Source organism: Salvia splendens, chromosome 14 (assembly GCF_004379255.2).
Source record: "Salvia splendens isolate huo1 chromosome 14, SspV2, whole genome shotgun sequence".
In the NCBI taxonomy this organism is placed as follows: domain Eukaryota; kingdom Viridiplantae; phylum Streptophyta; class Magnoliopsida; order Lamiales; family Lamiaceae; genus Salvia; species Salvia splendens.
This window is the reverse complement of record NC_056045.1, coordinates 9,790,760-9,809,662: the sequence shown is the minus strand read 5'-3', so window position 1 is coordinate 9,809,662 and position 18,903 is coordinate 9,790,760. Positions and strand designations below refer to the sequence as shown.

At 42.6% G+C, this 18,903-nt stretch overlaps 1 protein-coding gene across 1 annotated transcript; it reads right to left on the bottom strand.

Annotated features, from left to right (window-relative positions):
- Positions 1-11,052: 11,052 nt before the first annotated feature.
- On the bottom strand, positions 11,053-12,423 carry LOC121765511 (histone H3.2). The gene is made up of 2 exons (XM_042161692.1): positions 11,930-12,423; positions 11,053-11,744 (listed from the first exon to the last, which is right to left on the bottom strand). The coding sequence occupies exon 1, from the start codon at positions 12,338-12,340 to the stop codon at positions 11,930-11,932; it is 411 nt and encodes a 136-aa protein (XP_042017626.1). The 5' UTR covers positions 12,341-12,423; the 3' UTR covers positions 11,053-11,744.
- Positions 12,424-18,903: the final 6,480 nt, after the last annotated feature.

Here is an 18,903-nt window from a genome sequence, read left to right as displayed (position 1 = left end):
TGGAGGCTCGGACCCAAGAGCTACCAAAGAAAGTTGCTGAGGAACCCGTAGAAGAGAAAAAAGGGGAGAAACCATTCCCATTCCGATTTGTTACAAAGAGGAAGAAATAGAACCCGGTCGACTACTTGTCGATTTTTGGAAGGTTGGACGTCACCATACCATTCCTCCAAGCCGTGAAACTACCCCCGCTCGGAAAATTCATTAAGGATTTCATAGCCGGGAAAGCTCAAAAAGATGGACAAATCATGGTGGAAGGGATCGCATCCGCAATTGTGCAAGAGAAACTGCCGCCCAAGAGGGCCGATCCAGGTATGTTCACTTTACCCATAACTATAGGGGATGTGAAAGTTGAACATGCGATGTGTGATCTTGGAGCTTCCATTAATGTCATGCCATTATCAATCTATAACCGACTGAAAGGAGTGAGGCTGTCAAACACTAGGGTGTTGATCCAGCTGGCTGATAGGTCGTGCATAAGCCCTGAGGGAGTTTTAGAGAACGTGTTGGTTAGAGTACAGGAGTTCACATACCCTGCTGATTTTTATGTGATCAAAATGAGTGAGCATGAAGCGAGAGAGTCTAGTGGAGTCTTGTTAGGGAGACCTTTTTTGAGAACGGCTAAGACAATAGTGGACATGGCCGAGGGGACTATTTGCATTGATTTTAATGGTGAGAAGTTTACTTTTGATATAAATGATGCCATGAAGAAACCCATTGATTCTGAAAATCTATGCTTTGTTGATGTGATTGACCCTCTAGTCCAAGATTTTCTTGAGACCGAACTATTACAGGAAAAACTCCAGGCTTTAGATGCTTGTGATCAGGCCGACGAAGAAGCTGCTGCGTGGTGTGATTTGATCAGTAGCCAGGGGTTGACCGACGAAGAAATAGAAGGAGCGATCAAGGAATTCTGTCAAAAGTCGGCGTTCATTGGAGCCGCAGGGGCCAAGCTTCCAGTCAGTACGGAAGAACCTTCAGGGGAAGACTTAAAGAAAGACGGGGAGGCCCAGAAAAACCCTCTACCCGAAGACACACTTCCACCCCAAGTCGAGCTAAAAAAGTTACCATCGAACTTGAAGTATGCCTACCTCGGGGAAGAGAACTCATATCCCGTAATCATCAACAGCAGTCTCACAAAAGAACAAGAAGCGCGGCTACTGGCTGTGTTGAATAGGAATAAGAAGGCAATCGGATGGAGCCTTACAGATCTAGTAGGGATAAGCCCCGACGTTTGCATGCACCACATCAGGCTAGAAGAGGGAGCGAAGGCTCATCGAGATGCTCAAAGGAAGGTAAACCCTAACATGCGAGAGGAAATTTTAAAGGAAATCTTGAAGTTGTTGTCGCTAGGGATTATCTATTCAGTGCCGGACAGTGAGTGGGTCAGCCCGATCCACATGGTTCCAAAGAAATCCGGGATCCAAGTTGTCAAGAATGAGAGGAACGAGCTGATTCCAACAAGGCTGGTCACGGGTTGGCGAATGTGCATCGACTACCGGAAGCTGAACAACGCAACAAGGAAGGACCATTTTCCTTTGCCTTTCATCGACCAGATATTAGAGAGATTAGCTGGGAAAAAATTTTTCTGCTTCCTAGATGGGTACAGCGGGTACTTCCAAATTCACGTGGATCCTGAGGACCAGGACAAAACCACTTTTACTTGCCCGTTTGGAACCTATGCATACCGTCGCATGCCTTTCGGTTTATGCAACGCTCCAGGTACGTTTCAACGATGCATGATGAGCATATTTTCCGATTTGATTGAGGAGTGCATAGAAATATTTATGGATGACTTCACGGTTTACGGAGACTCGTTCGACTCTTGCCTTCATCATTTGGACATAGTTTTGGAAAGGTGTCAAGCAAAGAGTCTGGTTTTGAACTTCGAGAAGTGCCATTTTATGGTCACCGAAGGGATAGTCCTAGGACACGTAGTCTCAGAAAGAGGTATCCAGGTGGATCGAGCCAAGGTGGATGTCATATCCAAATTACCATTCCCTACTGATCAGAAGGGAATAAGGGGTTTCCTGGGACATGCTGGATTTTATCGAAGATTTATAAAGGATTTCTCCAAAATCGCCCAACCCCTTACCAGACTGCTTCAAAATGATGTGGAGTTCGTTTTTGATGAGCAATGCAAGGCAGCTTTCGATCTTCTCAAAGAAAAATTAGTATCCGCACCTATCATACGAGCTCCTGATTGGAACCATCCTTTCGAAGTAATGTGCGACGCCAGCGACTTTGCGGTAGGGGCCGTGCTGGGTCAGAAGATCGATGGGAGGAGGCACGTAATTTTTTATGCGTCCAAGACTCTAAATCAAGCCCAGCGGAATTACGATACCACCGAAAAGGAGATGCTGGCAGTGGTGTTTTCTTTCGAGAAGTGCCGGCCATATTTGCTGGGATCTAAGGTCGTAGTATACACTGACCATGCAGCCCTTAAGTATCTAGTTACCAAGAGAGAATCAAAACCACGCTTGATCCGATGGGTACTCTTGTTACAAGAATTTGATTGGGAGGTGGAAGATAAGAGAGGAGTCGAAAACAAGGTGGCAGACCATTTGAGCAGAATAGTGCAAGAAGGAAACAGCGAGGAGGTGCACGACAAGTTTCCAGAGGAACACTTATGTGAGGTGATTTTTGCACCCAGAAAAATTGATTGGGAAGAAGTGTACAAACTTACTGGTCAGAATGATGCAGCAAAAGGAAAAGAGAAGGTAGGGCAGGAGCCATGGTATGCGGACCTGGCCAACTACCTAGTAACTGGAGAACTTCCAGAGGTACCAAGTGTTACCAAAGCCCAACGAATGAAGATCAAGAGTGAGGCAAAATATTATTTTTGGGACGACCCTTACCTATGGAGGGTAGGATCCGATCAAGTGATAAGAAGGTGCATTCCTGACTGGGAACAGCGGGATGTGTTGACCCACTGCCATTCGTTAGCATGTGGAGGGCACTTCGGATCCAAGAAGACGGCAAGGAAGATTCTGGATAGTGGATTTTATTGGCCAACCCTCAACAAAGATGCGTACGACTTTTGCAGAAGCTGTGAACGTTGCCAACTGACCGGTGGGATATCTGCCCGAGATGAGATGCCGCAAGTACCGATTATTGTTTGTGAATTATTCGACATATGGGGAATGGATTTCATGGGGCCTTTTCCCTCGTCCTATGGCAATCTGTATATCCTAGTCGCGGTGGATTACGTCTCCAAATGGGTAGAAGCGACGCCCACAAGTACGTGTGAAGCAAAGGAGGTGGCCAAATTCTTAAAGAGTCACATTTTCAGCTGTTTCGGAGTCCCAAGGGCGATCATCTCTGATCAAGGTACACACTTTTGTAATCGTACAATTGAAGCTTTAATGAAAAAGTACGGTGTGCACCATAGACTTTCAAGCCCCTACCACCCGCAAGCTAACGGCCAAGCCGAGATCTCTAATCGAGAGATAAAGAAGATTTTGGAGAAAACTGTAAATCCTTCTCGGAAGGATTGGAGCGTGAGATTAGAGGATGCTCTCTGGGCATATCGAACAGCCTACAAGACCCCCATTGGTATGTCCCCTTACCGAATAGTTTTTGGAAAAATGTGCCACTTACCTGTAGGGATCGAGCACCGAGCATACTGGGCAGTACAGAAAGTGAATATGGATGCTACAGCCTGTGAGGAGGAAAGGAAGCTGCAATTACAGGAGCTTGAGGAACTTAGATTGGAATCTTTCGACTCGGCCATGTGGTACAAGGAGCGAACGAAATTATGGCATGATAGAAATCTGAGAACCAAGGAGCTCCATGTTGGCCAGAAAGTACTACTCTTCCAGTCAAGATTGAAGTTAATGCCCGGGAAACTCAAATCTAAGTGGACAGGACCGTACATCGTAACAGCCCTCCGAGCTAATGGAGCGGTGGAGATTTCAGGGAGTCTTTCTAACTCTGAGCCTTTTGTTGTGAATGGACATAGGTTGAAAATCTTTAGGGATAATAGTGAGGTGGGGGTAGTGGATGAAATTCCACTACTACCACATACTAAGGTCACATACTGATTAGTAAGATAGGAATTTGGAATTCCACGTGGCTAGTTTCATTTGATAATATTCTGCATATACTGGCCAGGTAGGATTCCAAATTACCTAAGGAGAATGTAAATACTGTATATACGTAATTAATTTTTGCATGCTTGAAAATTTTCTAAAAATCCAAAAATATATTTTCGGGCCTTAAATTTAGGTTGGGGTACACTTTGACCAAGAGATTACCTATTTAGTGTCACTCCAATTTGTATTTAAGTGCCATTTTGAATTATTTTCCGTAATAGGTAAGTATAGAGGGAAATTGTGGATAGGACGTAAATTTGAATTAAGCGTGTGCAGCTTTTGCAGGGTGGCAGTGCTGGAATGGTGTGGAGCAGAGAGAGTACACACGCTAGCCAATCAGGAACCAACGCCTGTCGCCCAACCACTTTTCACATGAAGCGGCATGACCGGTAACCACTGATAGCCGGTTGAAACCACCTGCAACTGCCATTTCTAATCCGAACTAAACCAACCGACCCTCCCTTTCTCCCTCAAAAACCCTCATTTCCAAAATACCTTTCAAGAAATTCTCCTCTATCCCTCTCACAGAACCATCGTTCTCAAACCAAACCCTAATTTCTACCGTCAAATCACAAATTACAGTCATGGGTAAGAAAGCTATCGCGAGGAAAATCAAGCCCCGTCGTGCGAACACCCAAGATACGCAGCCGCTGCGAGAAGAAACCCCGGAGGCCCAACCACAGTCGAACCAACCACCCGCACCGACTGCTCAACCGCCGGCCACTATTTCTTTGGATGCCGTAATGGTATTCCTTCGCCAACAAGACCCGACTAGGGACTGGACGGCGGCATTGACCAATTTCGGCCACACGGGGGGCATAGGAACCGCACCCAGTGGAATTCCTCATGCACAGGTCAGACACGCAGAACTACAGTCGGAGGAAGGATCTCCCTCAGCCACCGCGGCATCGGAACCCTCGGTACCAGATTCGGCAGACCTGGAAGCTATCGCCGCGTTTTACAGCTCCGACTCTGAGGAGCGAAAGAAAAGGTCCAGCCAAGTAAGGGAAACCCAGGGAGAGAGTGGCGGAGCAAAAATGACGCCCGAGAAGGACCCAGTATTTCAAGAAGTAAGACGGCCAGAGATAGATCTGAACGAATCAGCCAGGAAACAGGGCCTCATGACGGACGAGGAGTTTGACTCGATAATGAACAGGGTAAACCGAAGAGAGGAGACAACTGACTTGGTGGCTGAGGGTCTGGACCTCGCACCAAGATCAGTAGGAGAGAATGAACAAGCTCTTAGAGAACCCATACCGAAGGATAAGACATCCCAGTCAGAAGGAGAAGAGGAGAGGGAAAAGCAGAGTGAAGCCAAGGAAGCAGGAACAGAGACAACAGAACCAGAGGTAGAGGCATCCACCCCAGTGGCACCTCCGGTAGTTAAACCGATCCCCGTCAGAAGGAAACTGGTAGTGAAGACAGGCTCCAAGGCAGAGCCACCCAAACCGCAGAGGAAATCGCAACGTTGTTTGGGTAAGTGGGCACCCAACAGGGCGAAACCGAACACGGCGGAGGATCCCCTAGAGATCGTGAGCGACGACGAACCCTGTCCGGTGCAAGAGGATCAGGGTGTGGAAGCCGAGCGGGTGGCTGAGGGACTGGACCTCGCACCCGAGTCAGTGAGCCCCAAACAATTGGAGAAGGAAGATGCCAAGAAAGAGTGTAGCTCCACTACCCAGGAGACGCCACCAACCGAGGCGGAAGAGGAAGCTAGATACCAAGTAGAAAGGAAAAGAAAGGGCAAGACCGTTGTGGAGGAAAAATCAAAAACCAAAAGAATGCGTACCCCGAACACAGGCATAGTGATCACTGAGACTGCCCGGAGGACCCCATCAAACCGGCAGACACAGAGCGATAGTGAGTACGAGGCCAGTGAAGAATCTGAATCAGATAGCGACACAACCATGGAAGAGGAGGAATACAAGGAGCGGGAACTCCCCAACGATCATCGAGAACTGTTGCATCCACCTGCCGAACCACTCCGGTATAAGCGTTGGACGGTGGAACTCACGGATGACGTTGTGGAAGAGATGAAGTTGTTTGACGACAAGAAGCTCCAGTCAGTTTACCGCACAAAGAACGCAAAAGGCAAGAAGGTTAAGTGTGGAAAGGTAATTCATCTCCCATCCTTAGATGAATTGCAAATTAGTGAATCGTTTCTAGCCTTTTTGCATGAGTTGGGTTTTGAATGGTTGTTGAGGAATGAGAAGTTAAGTGTCCCGGTCGATTTGGCCAAGGAGTTTTTCGCAACTTTTCGATTCGAAGTCACAACTGATTTGGATATAGAGTGTGTTAGCTTCAGGGTATTTGGAGGAGAAATTAGGATGAATCTGATTGAGTGGACTGTGAGGTTGAGTATATGCAGTTTGGAGGAGGCAATAGGACTTGAATGGAGAAACAGGGAGCGGGGGATTCCCCGCCGGCATGTGGAATTTGAGCCCCAGTCGGCTTGGGAGGAACTTACTCACCCCGGAGCAGGGCAGTTCCAATCCACGATCTCCCGATCGATCCACCTTAGCGACCCCGTTTTACGCCTGGTTCAATTTTTTTTAGACTACAATCTTTTGGGGCAGTCTAATTCGGCAGTCCGGACATCAATGACGGAGTTGTACCTTATATGGTGTGCAAAAAAGGGCAAGAAGCTGCACTTAGGGTTCTGGACTGCATACACATGTCACCTCGTCGCAACTCACCCAGCACGGAATATTTCCCTCTGCCATATATTGGGAATCTTCATGAGGAACAACATCACCGTTTCGGAGGACGAAGACCTAACCCCACTAACGATGGTGAGCGCCCCAGGATTGTTCGACACCCCTCTGTTCGTCCGAACGAACACGGTGTACATGAGGCAGGGCGTGCCCCACTTTTATGCGATGGGAGAAGAGGCAATACCCACTGCTCGGATAGCAACAGCTCAGGAAGCACCAGGACATGACCAGAGGCGAGACAGAATTGAACAATCTGTGGAAAAGATGGCTGAGGAAAATAGACAGATGAGGGAAGAGATGATTCGTTTAGCGTCAGCAATGGAACAGGTATTGAAGGAGTCTGCGGAGCAGAGAATACTGACTCAGAGGCAAGCCGCTCTAGAAAGGACAGTCACTGAAATGGCAGAGGAGAATCAGCAATTGAAGGCAGAGGTGATCAAGCTGGCAGGAGTTGTGGAAAGGATGTTGAAGGGCTCTGCAGAGCAGGATATGATGCATCAGAGGCAGGCGGCCATGGAAGCTATCGTATCAGATCTCGGGGAGGAAAACTCCAAGATGCAAAAAGCAATGAACAGAATGTTAGCCAGTATGGATAACATCTTAGAAGAAATGACCTACCTGAGGAAGGAGCAAGCTGCAGGACCGAGTGGCCATGGTGGCCGGACTGATGAACCACATATCCAAGAAACCGGAGTAGCAGATGAGCAAGAGACAGCGGACGCCGAGGTGCCGGCAAGAGCCGAGGAGCCGGCGAAGGAAAATGAAACTGGAACGGAAGAGGACAACCCGAAGGAACCACCTGCCCCACGAAGGAGCAGGCGACTTCGATAGACCCCCCCCCCCCCCTACTGACCAAGTTAGTTTTTTTTTAAGCTTTTTTAACTTTTCGTATTTTTGTTATGTTGTGGTATTCGGTTAGGTAGTATAATCTGTGTTTGCGAGCAAACCCCACTTCATAACACTTAGCCTATTCCATAGTCTAAGTGTGAGAAGTTAGGGTTTGTTTCTTGGTAGCATGTTTTCTGTGTTTCTTTTGTATATACGTGTTTCTTTGTTTAGTGGATTTTGTCCGGTGTTCAAACCTCTCCCACTTAGCCTATTCCATAGCCTAAGTGTGAGAAGTTTCTGTTTGAGTTGTTATTTTTGTTTGTTATTTTGTTGTCTGTGTGTCTACCATACTGGCCAGTACTTTTTTTTTCCACTTCACAGCCTTATCTGGGGCAGACACTTGTGAAGTAGGAGGGGGGACGTAATGGCCAGTATGATGTATATATTTGTGTTCTGTGTTTGTGCTCGTTTTGTGTTTTATAGGTCTAGTTTTTTTATGTTGTGTGCTGATTTGGGCTTAAAACTCAACCGTCCTGAGCTGGAGGTGAGGGGAATTGAGGGAGATAAGACAAGCTGGAAAACCGAAACCACTCTCCTTAGTACCTCCTGACCAGTATGGATGATGTGAGTATGAGAGAAAAGCCCACACTTAGAGCCAAACACGAAAGCCCTCTAAAATGTGAGTTATAAGCCTTAAAGTGGAACCACTTTCCACATACACTTAAAGAAAAGAGAGGCTGCCACAATTTGCCTAGGGTGAAGTGATCACGGGTAGCAAATACTGAAGGCAGTAGGAACCCCCCCCATTAAAAAAAAAAAAAAAAAAAAAAAAAAAAAAAAAAACCACCACCTTTAGAACCTTTTTTTCTTAACCTTTTATACCCAGATAAACACCCCTAGCCCCTGGGACTGTGTGTAAGGCATGAAACAAATGGAGCTTACTGGCCAGGAAGAAGTGTGAAAAAAGCAGAAACTAGCTGGGCAGGAAAGTTAGAAGAAAATCGACCAGGGAGACATTCCAGGTCCAAAAAAAGAAGGGATAAGGGTGGCGAAGCCACGAAAAAAAAAAAAAAAAAAGAGGAAGAAAGAAAGAAAAGAAGAAAATGGTCAGAGATTTGACCACACAAAAAAAATGAAGGAATAAGGGTGGCGAAGCCACAAGAAGCCTACTAACCAGTTGGAAACTCAAGCCAGAAGCACCAGCTAAGAAAAGCAACTGATCAGAAGCCTGATGCACACAATCCCCCTTCATAAATTAAATAGAAGTTTTTGAACCTTAGAGCCTTAGGAACATCTACCCAAAACACTACAACCCAACAGCCCCGTTACAAGCCTTAAAGTCCTTCAGTAGCTGCACGTGAGATCTAAGTCCAAAGCAATTGTGGTTGAGCATGATGAGAGAATTCAGTCCTAACGTTCCTGGTGAGGTGCGAGTGACTGAGTGAACCTAGTGGTTGACCGAGAGTGTGGGCGATCTTGACAAGCAGATGTACTGACTGGGAGAGAAAGGGGGGGGGCGGCAGAAGTTCAAGGCTGTCTAAGGCCGGATTGCACCTGATCCCGAGGGGAGGGATGGTTGAAAATGTAGCCCAATCTGTTAGTGTTTTATGTGTTTCTGTGTTTGTGTTTGTGTTTTCTTTCTTCTTCGTCGTTGTAGTCTAGAGTCCAGTTTTAGGTAGAGTCGGGCAGGGAAGTAACCATGCTAGAATGCGACTTATTGCTTTTTGTTTGTTCTTCACGCTTGAGGGCAAGCATGTGGTAAGTGTGAGCAGTTTGATAAGTCGTATTCTAGGCCTCGGTTACTGGTCAGTATGATAGGTTTAAATGATTATATTTGCAAAGCAGTTGCTCAAAGTGTGCAGGATAAGTGTTCTGGCCAGTAGGGAAGTTCCGGAGTGTTCGGGTAGAAAAAGCGCCAGCATGGTCTCATACTGATCCGTATACGTGCTAAAACGGCTTGAGATGAAGAAGACGGATAGCTGGGACGGATTACCCACAATTAAGGGCAAAGAAGTCAAATTGCAGCGAGGATTTACCCTAAAATCAAGGGTAGCCTCCCTATAAAAGGTAGCCAAGTTGGAGAGAGAAGAAGCCTTCGAGAGACTTCAATTCACCATCATCTTTAGGTAGAGAGTTCTCTCGGTAATTTCAGTCTTTCAGCCGTGTCCCACTTCTTGCCTCGCCGAGCCATGATCACCTGACGTTCAGAATGTTCCCGAGTTCCAGTCATCGTCCGTTCCAGTTAGCTAGATCGTAGTTCCAGTCAGAGATTTTATCGCCCGGAGTGGCAAACAATCTTTAAATTGCTTTCGTAGTTTAATTAGTTCTCCGTCTTTACGTTGGATTTCTGTTACATTTTGGGATTTTGTTGTTTTGAAATGCTTGCTTTAGATATCCGAACGTGTTAATGCTATGAAGTTGATTTCCGTTTCGTTCATTGTAGTGTTCTTTTCTTTCCTTGTCTAGTTAGCTTAGATCTAAGATTTCTCGGTGTTTTAAGTGCTAAATCTCTAAATTCTGTTACGTAACAAATTTCTTTAGGATAGGTAAACAAGTACTATTTGATCTGGAAGTAGATCGTTGCATGCAAGGCTTCGTTTTATTTTCTGAATCGATCTTTCATGTTGACCAGCATGCAGAAGTCCAGTTTCAGCGTTTGATTTCAGATTTGATTTCTTAGTTTTAGATCTGTGTTCGCGAGTTGTTAATCTGCGTTTGCCGGGTTGGATCTGGAATTGTTATCTGAGTTTAATTTGTGTTGTTGGAGAAGATGATGTCTACATCCAGATTGGGGACCACCTTACTTTTATTTACTTTTGCTTTCTTTTGTCCTTAACCTCTGGTTGTACCTGCAGATCTGTCAGCCTAGTCACCACTACCTCCACTACACTCTGAATATTCTGTTTAGCCAAAAATAGAAATACCGTCCTTTCCAAACAATTTCTGTTACACCATGTCCCCTCATTTCCACGTACACAGTTGCATTCCATGATCTGCTCCCCCATCCTAGTCAGTAGGACGCCACCCTTTAATTACTCGCCTAAGTAGAAACTCAACCCGAGCGTGGTAGCTAACCAACCCTCCAAAACATCACCGCAGTAGTTTAAACGCACCATCTCTGTGGGATTCGACCCTTACCTCCACTATACTGATCAGTAGAAGTGGGTTGAGGAATCTTTGAAGACGAGGTCTAGGCTTAGTTAGGATCTTTATCCTGCCAGTAGGATATATCCTCACTTGAACGACACCTACGCACCTCGTAACCTCTTCAATCCCCAAATTTCTTTTAGTTTCAATTTTAATTTATTTTTGTTAATAATTTTAATTTTTTGTTTTAAGTGTGCAACTAGGGCAAAATTCCAAGAAAGGACGTCATGGGAGCTCTTATCCGCCATTTGTACCCGCAAGAAAAAAAATTCCAATGAAGGGAAAGACGCGAGCGCGTCTCGCGTGTATAAATATGAAACATGCGTCTCTCTCTCGCGTGTATAAACAAACACGCATCACCGTGTCGCGTCGTTGTTTATACACGCATGAGGCTCATGCGTGTATAAAGAAGCAGAGACCTGAGACAGAGAAGGATTGGCAGTTCCTGAGAAAATGCGGAGACGAGTATCACTTTTAGGAACCAGGATGCCGTCAACGAACTGATTGGAAGTGGTCAAGAAGCTTGGAAGCGCAGCGACTGCCGACCGTTAGAATCGCAGCCGAGGACCACCGGTCTCCCATTGTCCTTGCACTTGAGTGACTCCGACAAATTGTTACAATGCTGCAAAGACGAGCATAAACAAAACAATCGAGCACATTAATCATAAACAAGCATGAATTGCAGAGAGCGGAGCTTACAATGAAGGCCGTAAAAGCCATTTTTCTCCGACGAAATTCAGGTGTGAGGCAAACACGCATGAGCCTCATGCGTGTATAAACAACGACGCGACACGGTGATGCGTGTTTGTTTATACACGCGAGAGAGACGCATGTTTCATATTTATACACGCGAGACGCGCTCGCGTCTTTCACTTCATTGGAAAATTTTTTTTTTGCGGGTACAAATAGCGGATAAGAGCTCCCATGACGTCCTTTCTTGGAATTTTGCCGTGCAACTACATACCTGTAAGATTATGTTAATCAATAAATTCACCAACTAATTAAGTAATGGAGTATAACTCAAGTTGTCCAAACCCAAAATGAGATGAATTTTAGAACACAAATTTAGGGATCGAGAGAAATCAAATAATTTCTAAAATTAAAATCTCTGTTCAATAGAATTGAACGTCAAAAATGCCTAGATCCAACCTAAGCTCTCTCCCCTCTAATTCGCCTAGCCAATTGGATATCTTTGGGCATAATTGTGACCCTCTTGGCATGAATGGCGCACAAATTGGTGTCCTCAAACAGACCGACCAAATAGGCCTCCGCCGCCTCCTGCAGCGCCGCTACGGCGGAGCTCTGGAACCGGAGATCCGTCTTGAAATCCTGGGCGATCTCTCTCACCAGCCTCTGGAACGGCAGCTTCCTAATCAGCAGCTCCGTGCTTTTCTGATACTTCCTGATCTCCCTCAGAGCGACGGTTCCAGGCCGGAAACGGTGTGGCTTTTTCACACCTCCGGTGGCAGGAGCGGATTTCCTCGCCGCCTTAGTCGCCAATTGCTTCCGTGGTGCTTTCCCTCCGGTCGATTTTCTGGCGGTTTGCTTCGTTCTCGCCATTGATAGACAAATTGAATTCACAATAGTGATGCAAGTGTATAATGAGATGTGTTTCTGAATTTAGATCTGAAATCTGAGATGAAATTGGGGATTGTATTTATAGGATGGTGAATTGGGATTTGAGTGGAAATTTTGACGAGCGGGATTTTTGAATTTCGTCTTGCTTTTTCTCATGTTTTTGACCGTTGGATTTATGATGAAACGGATGGTGGAGATCAAATTGGTGCTGTGACGAGGATTGCGATCCGAACCCGAAAATGTAGCCAATGATTAGCGCGTAGCTTGACATTTTTATTTTGAAAATATATTTTCTGGTTCAAATCTATTTTCTATAATATTAATGTCATTTTTGAATGATGGACTCGCAAAAATATTTTTAATTGTTTTAATACTCAACTCGAAGAAATATTTAGGAGCATCAAATAAAAATATTTAAATATTTAGTAAAAACACGTAATTTATGAATTAAAGTAGAATATCTTCACTAGGTTCGGACCTTCCAAATTATTGGGCTAGGATTGTGAATTTCGAATCCAAAATAATCATACTCCATCCATCTACGATTACAAGTCCTCATTTTACATGATATAATTAAGAAATATAGTTAAAAGAGGTAGGAAATGGTTAGTGGAAAACTGGGTCTTTCACCAAAAATGATAATCCTTCCGTCCCATTATGAATGTCACACTTTTCTTTCTAGTTTGTTCTATAAAAAATGTCACATTTCTTTTTTTAAAAAAAGCTCTCTTTCGAATTAATATACATATAGTACTAATTTCTCTTTCCTCCTAACACACAAAACATCTCCTCAAATCTCGTGTCATTCTCCAAGTTTGCCATCTATTATGAGACGGGGAGAGTAAAAAAAATAAATTGGTCTTTTATTGGTGGACGAACGAAAATAGCAAATTGATCGTTTATTGGTGGACATAGGAATTAATTCGATTAGTCTGCGCCGGATTAATTAGCAATCGAAGTAGAGTTGGCTCAAAATAAATTATAAAAAATACAATGCGATAAATAATAGTTCGTCCATAAATATGTGCACTTTCCATTATCGTCTTGTCCCATAAAAATATGGGAATTTCCATTTATGGAAAGTCATCCCAATTTATTACTCGTATACACTAAGTTATTTACAACTTATATCACCATCAAAACACTAATAATAATATGGATCTCACTATCCACTAACACTACTTTAACTATCCTTCTTATCTCTCTTACTTTACTAATTTTGTCTTAATTCTTGTGTCATATCATATGCACATATTTTATGTGACGTGTGAGTAATGTATTCTAATATTAAATGAAGAGATCATGCATATATTTTACGATTTTTAAAATATTTATGCATTAAATTTTATGATGTCTGTATAATTTATATGTTTAATTTTATATAATTTATACTCCTTTCGTCCCTTAAGAATATGCACTATTTCCTTTTTAGTCTGTCCCACAAGAATATGCACTTTCTAATTTTAGAAAGTATTTTATCTCTATTGATGTGAGACTCATTCTCCACTAACAATACTGTATTTACTTTTTCTCTCTACCTCTCTTTTACTTTACCAATTTTACATTAAAACTCGTGCCGACCCCAAAGTGTATATTCTTTGGGGACAGAGGCAGTATTATAATTAAATATCATTGAAAAAAAATTGATTTTCATCATTAACTTTTAACCATTACCCTAATGTGTTAATCTGAAACTCGAATATTTAGGTTTGGGATTGAAAATTTTAACGCAAAAAAATTCTAACCCGTTTAATCTGCACTCCGAGTAGGGTTAACTCAAAATTCGGTGGACCAAACCGATTTACATCCCCAGACCCAATTTAAATTATAAGTAGAATAACACTTTCATTCAAATTTATTGATAATACAAATAACAACCCTATAAATGATTATCAGAACACCCCTCCCTCATAAATAGTTTCTTCAGTTATGTTTCTAGAGTAATCGATACCTTGATAAAGAATCGAAGTAGCTTGCTGCTTCTCCACTTGATGATCTTCAGAAATTGGTCAGAGATTTTCTGACTGTTTCCCAAATTTATATTTTGATTTTATAGTGGGCTAAATCAAAATAACTAGTGACACATTTCTTCTATAAAATATGGACATTTAGGACGACACTGATTTTAATACAAAATTGGTAAGGTAAGAGAGGAGGCCATAGAAAGAAAAAATAATTGTAGTATTGTTAGTGGATATATAATGGAGCTCATCCCATTATAACGAAAGAAATTATCAAAAATAGAAAAGACTAAAACAATAACTCAATCAAGCAAGCAACTAAAATAATAGCTCAATTAACTAATTAACGTAATCAGCTAATTATAATAAAATATTTATTAATAATAATCATATGAAAAATAATCTTATAATTATATTTAGAGTTACTTAATAAATTATTAATTAAAAATATAATGATGATAATTATATTACAGTATTATAATATACTAGAATTTAAATAATTAGATTTAGAGTTTCTCCTCCTCTCTTTTATTTTATCAATTAAGTATTAATTTTTGTGTCATTTCAAATTTACATATTTTTATGGGACGGAGAGAGTAGTGATTTCGCTTAATTTCTCAATTAGAATAAAAATATTACCAACATCATAATTTAAAAATTAAGAAATTAGATTATTTTCCAAGATATAATTCTGGCAAACAAACATACCGATAGAGTCCATTATATGTAAAATGAGATCTATCTTAGTTGTGTATAATAGTACTCCCTCTGCCCACGACTTAAAGTTCCACTTTGACTCGGGGAGGATTTTAAGAAATGTGAATGAAAGTAGGTTGAAAAACTTAGTGGAATATTGATCTCATTTTATATATTGATTTATAACAGAATATGAGTTTAAGGGCATCCACAACGCGTGCCTTCACGGTGCCGCGTTCCGTGTCTGCGGAACGAAACCGCGGAGACACGCGTTGTGGATGCCCGTGTCGTCCCCATGTCGTGCCGTGAGTCATCGCCGCGAGACGCGGCACGACACGTCTCGCCACGCGCCGAGGCGACGTGGCGAGCTCCCAGCGCATACGTTACGCCCACTCGCTGCCCCCGCGAGTGGGTTTCGTCACGGTGATGCAATAATTCATTTTTTTTAAAAAAAAATCAAATTTAATTTTAAAAAAAAAATCAACGGTAATGTTACCGTTTTTTTATTTTTTTTTAAAATTTTTTTAATTTCTTTACTCTATAAATACTCATATTTCATACTCATTTCACTCACAAACACACATCTATTCCTCTCAAATCCTCTCTATTTCCACCCCAATTTTCATCTCAAATCAACTCTGTTTTTCTTCTCCCAAATTTAATCAAACTAATGGATCCTTTTTAACAAATGCGTCAAATAATGGAACAATCACTTGAAGAAGATCGACGACGGGAGGCGGAAGAAGCCGCGCCGCCCCAACGACGCTCCCGTACGTACATCCATCGTAACCGGGAGGAAGCCGCCGCAAGGTTAGTACGCGACTACTTCTGCGATAACCCGGTTTGGGGAGATACCTACTTCCGTCGCCGTTTCTGCATGGGGAAACCGCTATTTCTCCACATCGCGAATACTTTGGCAGCCCGAGAAGAGTTCTTCCAGGAAGGGTTCGACGCGATCGACCGTCCCTGCCACACGACGCTGCAGAAATGTACTGCAGCAATCCGCCAGCTTGCGACTGAACAAACGGCCGATATGTTCGACGAATACCTCCACATCGGAGACACCACTTGGCTAATGTGCTTGCTCAAATTCTGCAAAAGCGTCCGGGCAGCCTTCACCGACGAATTTCTCCGGAGGCCAAGCACGACCGATTGTCAGTTCCTACTCGACCTTCACGAAACAGTGCACGGATTCCCCGAGATGCTCGGCAGCGTCGATTGCATGCACTGGCAATGGAAGAATTACCCGGTGGCGTGGAGGGGGTCCTACACGAGCGGCCACAAAGGCACCCACCCAACCGTTATACTTGAGGCCGTTGCCGACTACCGGCTTTGGATCTGGCACACATACTTCGGGGTCCCCGGGTCGAACAAAGACGTAAACGTGCTCCACCAATCCGACCTCTTAACCGAAGTTTTAGATGGTAAAGCGCCGGCCATCAACTTCGTCGCCAACAAACAGCTTTATAAAATGGGGTACTATCTCGCCGATGGCATCTACCCGAAGTGGCCTACCTTCGTGAAGACGTGCAGCAGACTTGAGAACCCAAAGCAGACTCTTTTTGCGCAGAAGCAGGAGGTTGCTCGCAAGGATGTGGAGAGGGCGTTCGGGGTTCTCCAAGCGCACTTCAACATCTTCGAAGCTCCGGCTCGTACGTGGTTCATGGAGAGCATGGTCGACATCATGTATACGTGCATAATCCTGCATAACATGATTGTCCAAGACGAAGGACCCGAGGCGGGAAATTGGTTCGACCCCGAATCCCCCGGAAGCTCAACCGCAAGTAGTCCGCCTCGAAGTGGAGCGCATCCGTCTATACAAGAACGGTTATCTACTCGTGCAAGGACACGCAACTCTAGCGCCCACACCCAACTCCAAGAGGATCTAATTGAGCATATTTGAGCAAACTTTGGGGGATGAAATTATTAAATTGTGTACTTTTATTTTTTAGGAATTTATTAAATTATGTTTTTTTACGAATTTTATGTTGTAAGTTTATTTTATGTAATGAAGTGTGTTTGTTTTAATTGAATTGGGTTGGAAATAAAAATAAAAAAATGAAATTGAATGAATAGTAATTTAAGGAACGGTTAAGGAACCGATAAGAAACGGAGGGTTGCAGGTTCCGTTCCTTAGTTAAGGAATGGAGTAAAAATGTGCAGTGGGGCCCGCTAATAGTAGTTTAAGGAACGGTTAAGGAACGATATAGGAACAACGTTGTGGATGGCCTAATGAGTTAGTAGAAAATGAGTTCATTTCTCAAAATTGAAAAAAGTAAATGTGGGCAATATTTTGCAAACGGACAAAAATGGTAAATGTGAATATTGTTTCGTGGACAGATAGAGTATTACTCCCACCGTCCCACTTCAGATGATATGTTTTCCTTTTGTTTTGTCCCAAATAAGATGACATACATTTTTGAAAACTCTCTCTCTCCAATTAATACACCTAACCATTTTTTCACACTCCAGTTAAAATATTTATCTCTCTTTCTCTCTCTATTTTAATACTTACACCCACCTTTTTTTTTATCTCAAATTAAGTATATTAATCAATAACTCCTAAAATCTCGTGTTGACCAATAAATGTTTCATCTTAGCCGGGACCGATGGAGTACTTTCTAATAATCATTATATCATAAACTAAAATAAATTCAACTATTTGTTTGGGCTTTGTTAATTGTATCATCTAAATTAATCAACGTGGGTAATCACGTTTACGTTTTTATGTTTTGGGCCGGAGTAGGGTTATAGTTTATCACTATTTTTCTTTCTTTTCATTGTTTTCTGTCAGGGGTGGGGTTGCTTGGTTTCGATTTGGCAGTGGTTGGTTGGACAAGACTAAATCCAAAACAATTCTAATATTTTTTATTTTGAAATATGACTATATCTATTTAATTATAAAAAATGTCATCTCTTGTTTATGTCATATGTCAGATGACCATGTTAATTTTAGGTTAAATTGTAGTTATAACATACCTAATCTTTAAAAAACGATACCTAGTCTTCTGATATTATACAGTTTCATATAAATTCTAATGCGGATTAATTAATTAAGATTTGTTAGACATTTTGTAATTACATGTTGACCGAAAGTTTATAGATGAGATTAATGTCTCATTCTTGGTCCTCTCGTTCATATACCATATGTCTCGCTCTCAAATTTATTCTTTAAATGCTTATTATAAAAATTAAATTCAATATACAGTTTATTTTAAAAATCTATATTGTTGGCAAATGAAATAAAAATAATTATAACAATAATTACCTTGGTATAAAGAGAAAACTGAAAGTACTACTCTATATCTCATGAACCACTCTTCATGTCACCTGTAATACCCCGACTTTTTTTACCCTTTTTATTTCTTGTAGTGACATCGTTTGTGCATCTGAAAATTTTTGCCTTTGTTTCGTTAGTCAATAGAAGGATATTTCATTTTGGGCCTATAACAATTATTCTTTTTCTACCCCCAATTTATTTAATTTTCTAAGCCCAATTCATTTGTTTGAAACTACATTTTGAAGCCCAATTGGCGATGAAAACCGCCGGATTACTCCCAATAATTTGATTTCACCCAATTTCCGCTCCACATAATATGGCCATGATATGTCATGATCCACACTACCTGAAATATAGGAATAAATGGGCGAGAGCAGTTTCAGCTATACAAACCCACGTATATCAACTTTCAAGTTTCATTATCCCACGAATTGTTTTCACAACTATAATCGAGAGAAAAGAGAGTTCTTGCGCGATGCGGAGAGGGATGAACGGGCTGAACACAGAGAGGCGAGAATACGAAAACATCGGCGACGGCGCTGCAATTCGGAGCGTGGGGCAGCGACGATGAATTTCAGATCGGAGGAATTGAGAGATGAAGCGAGTTC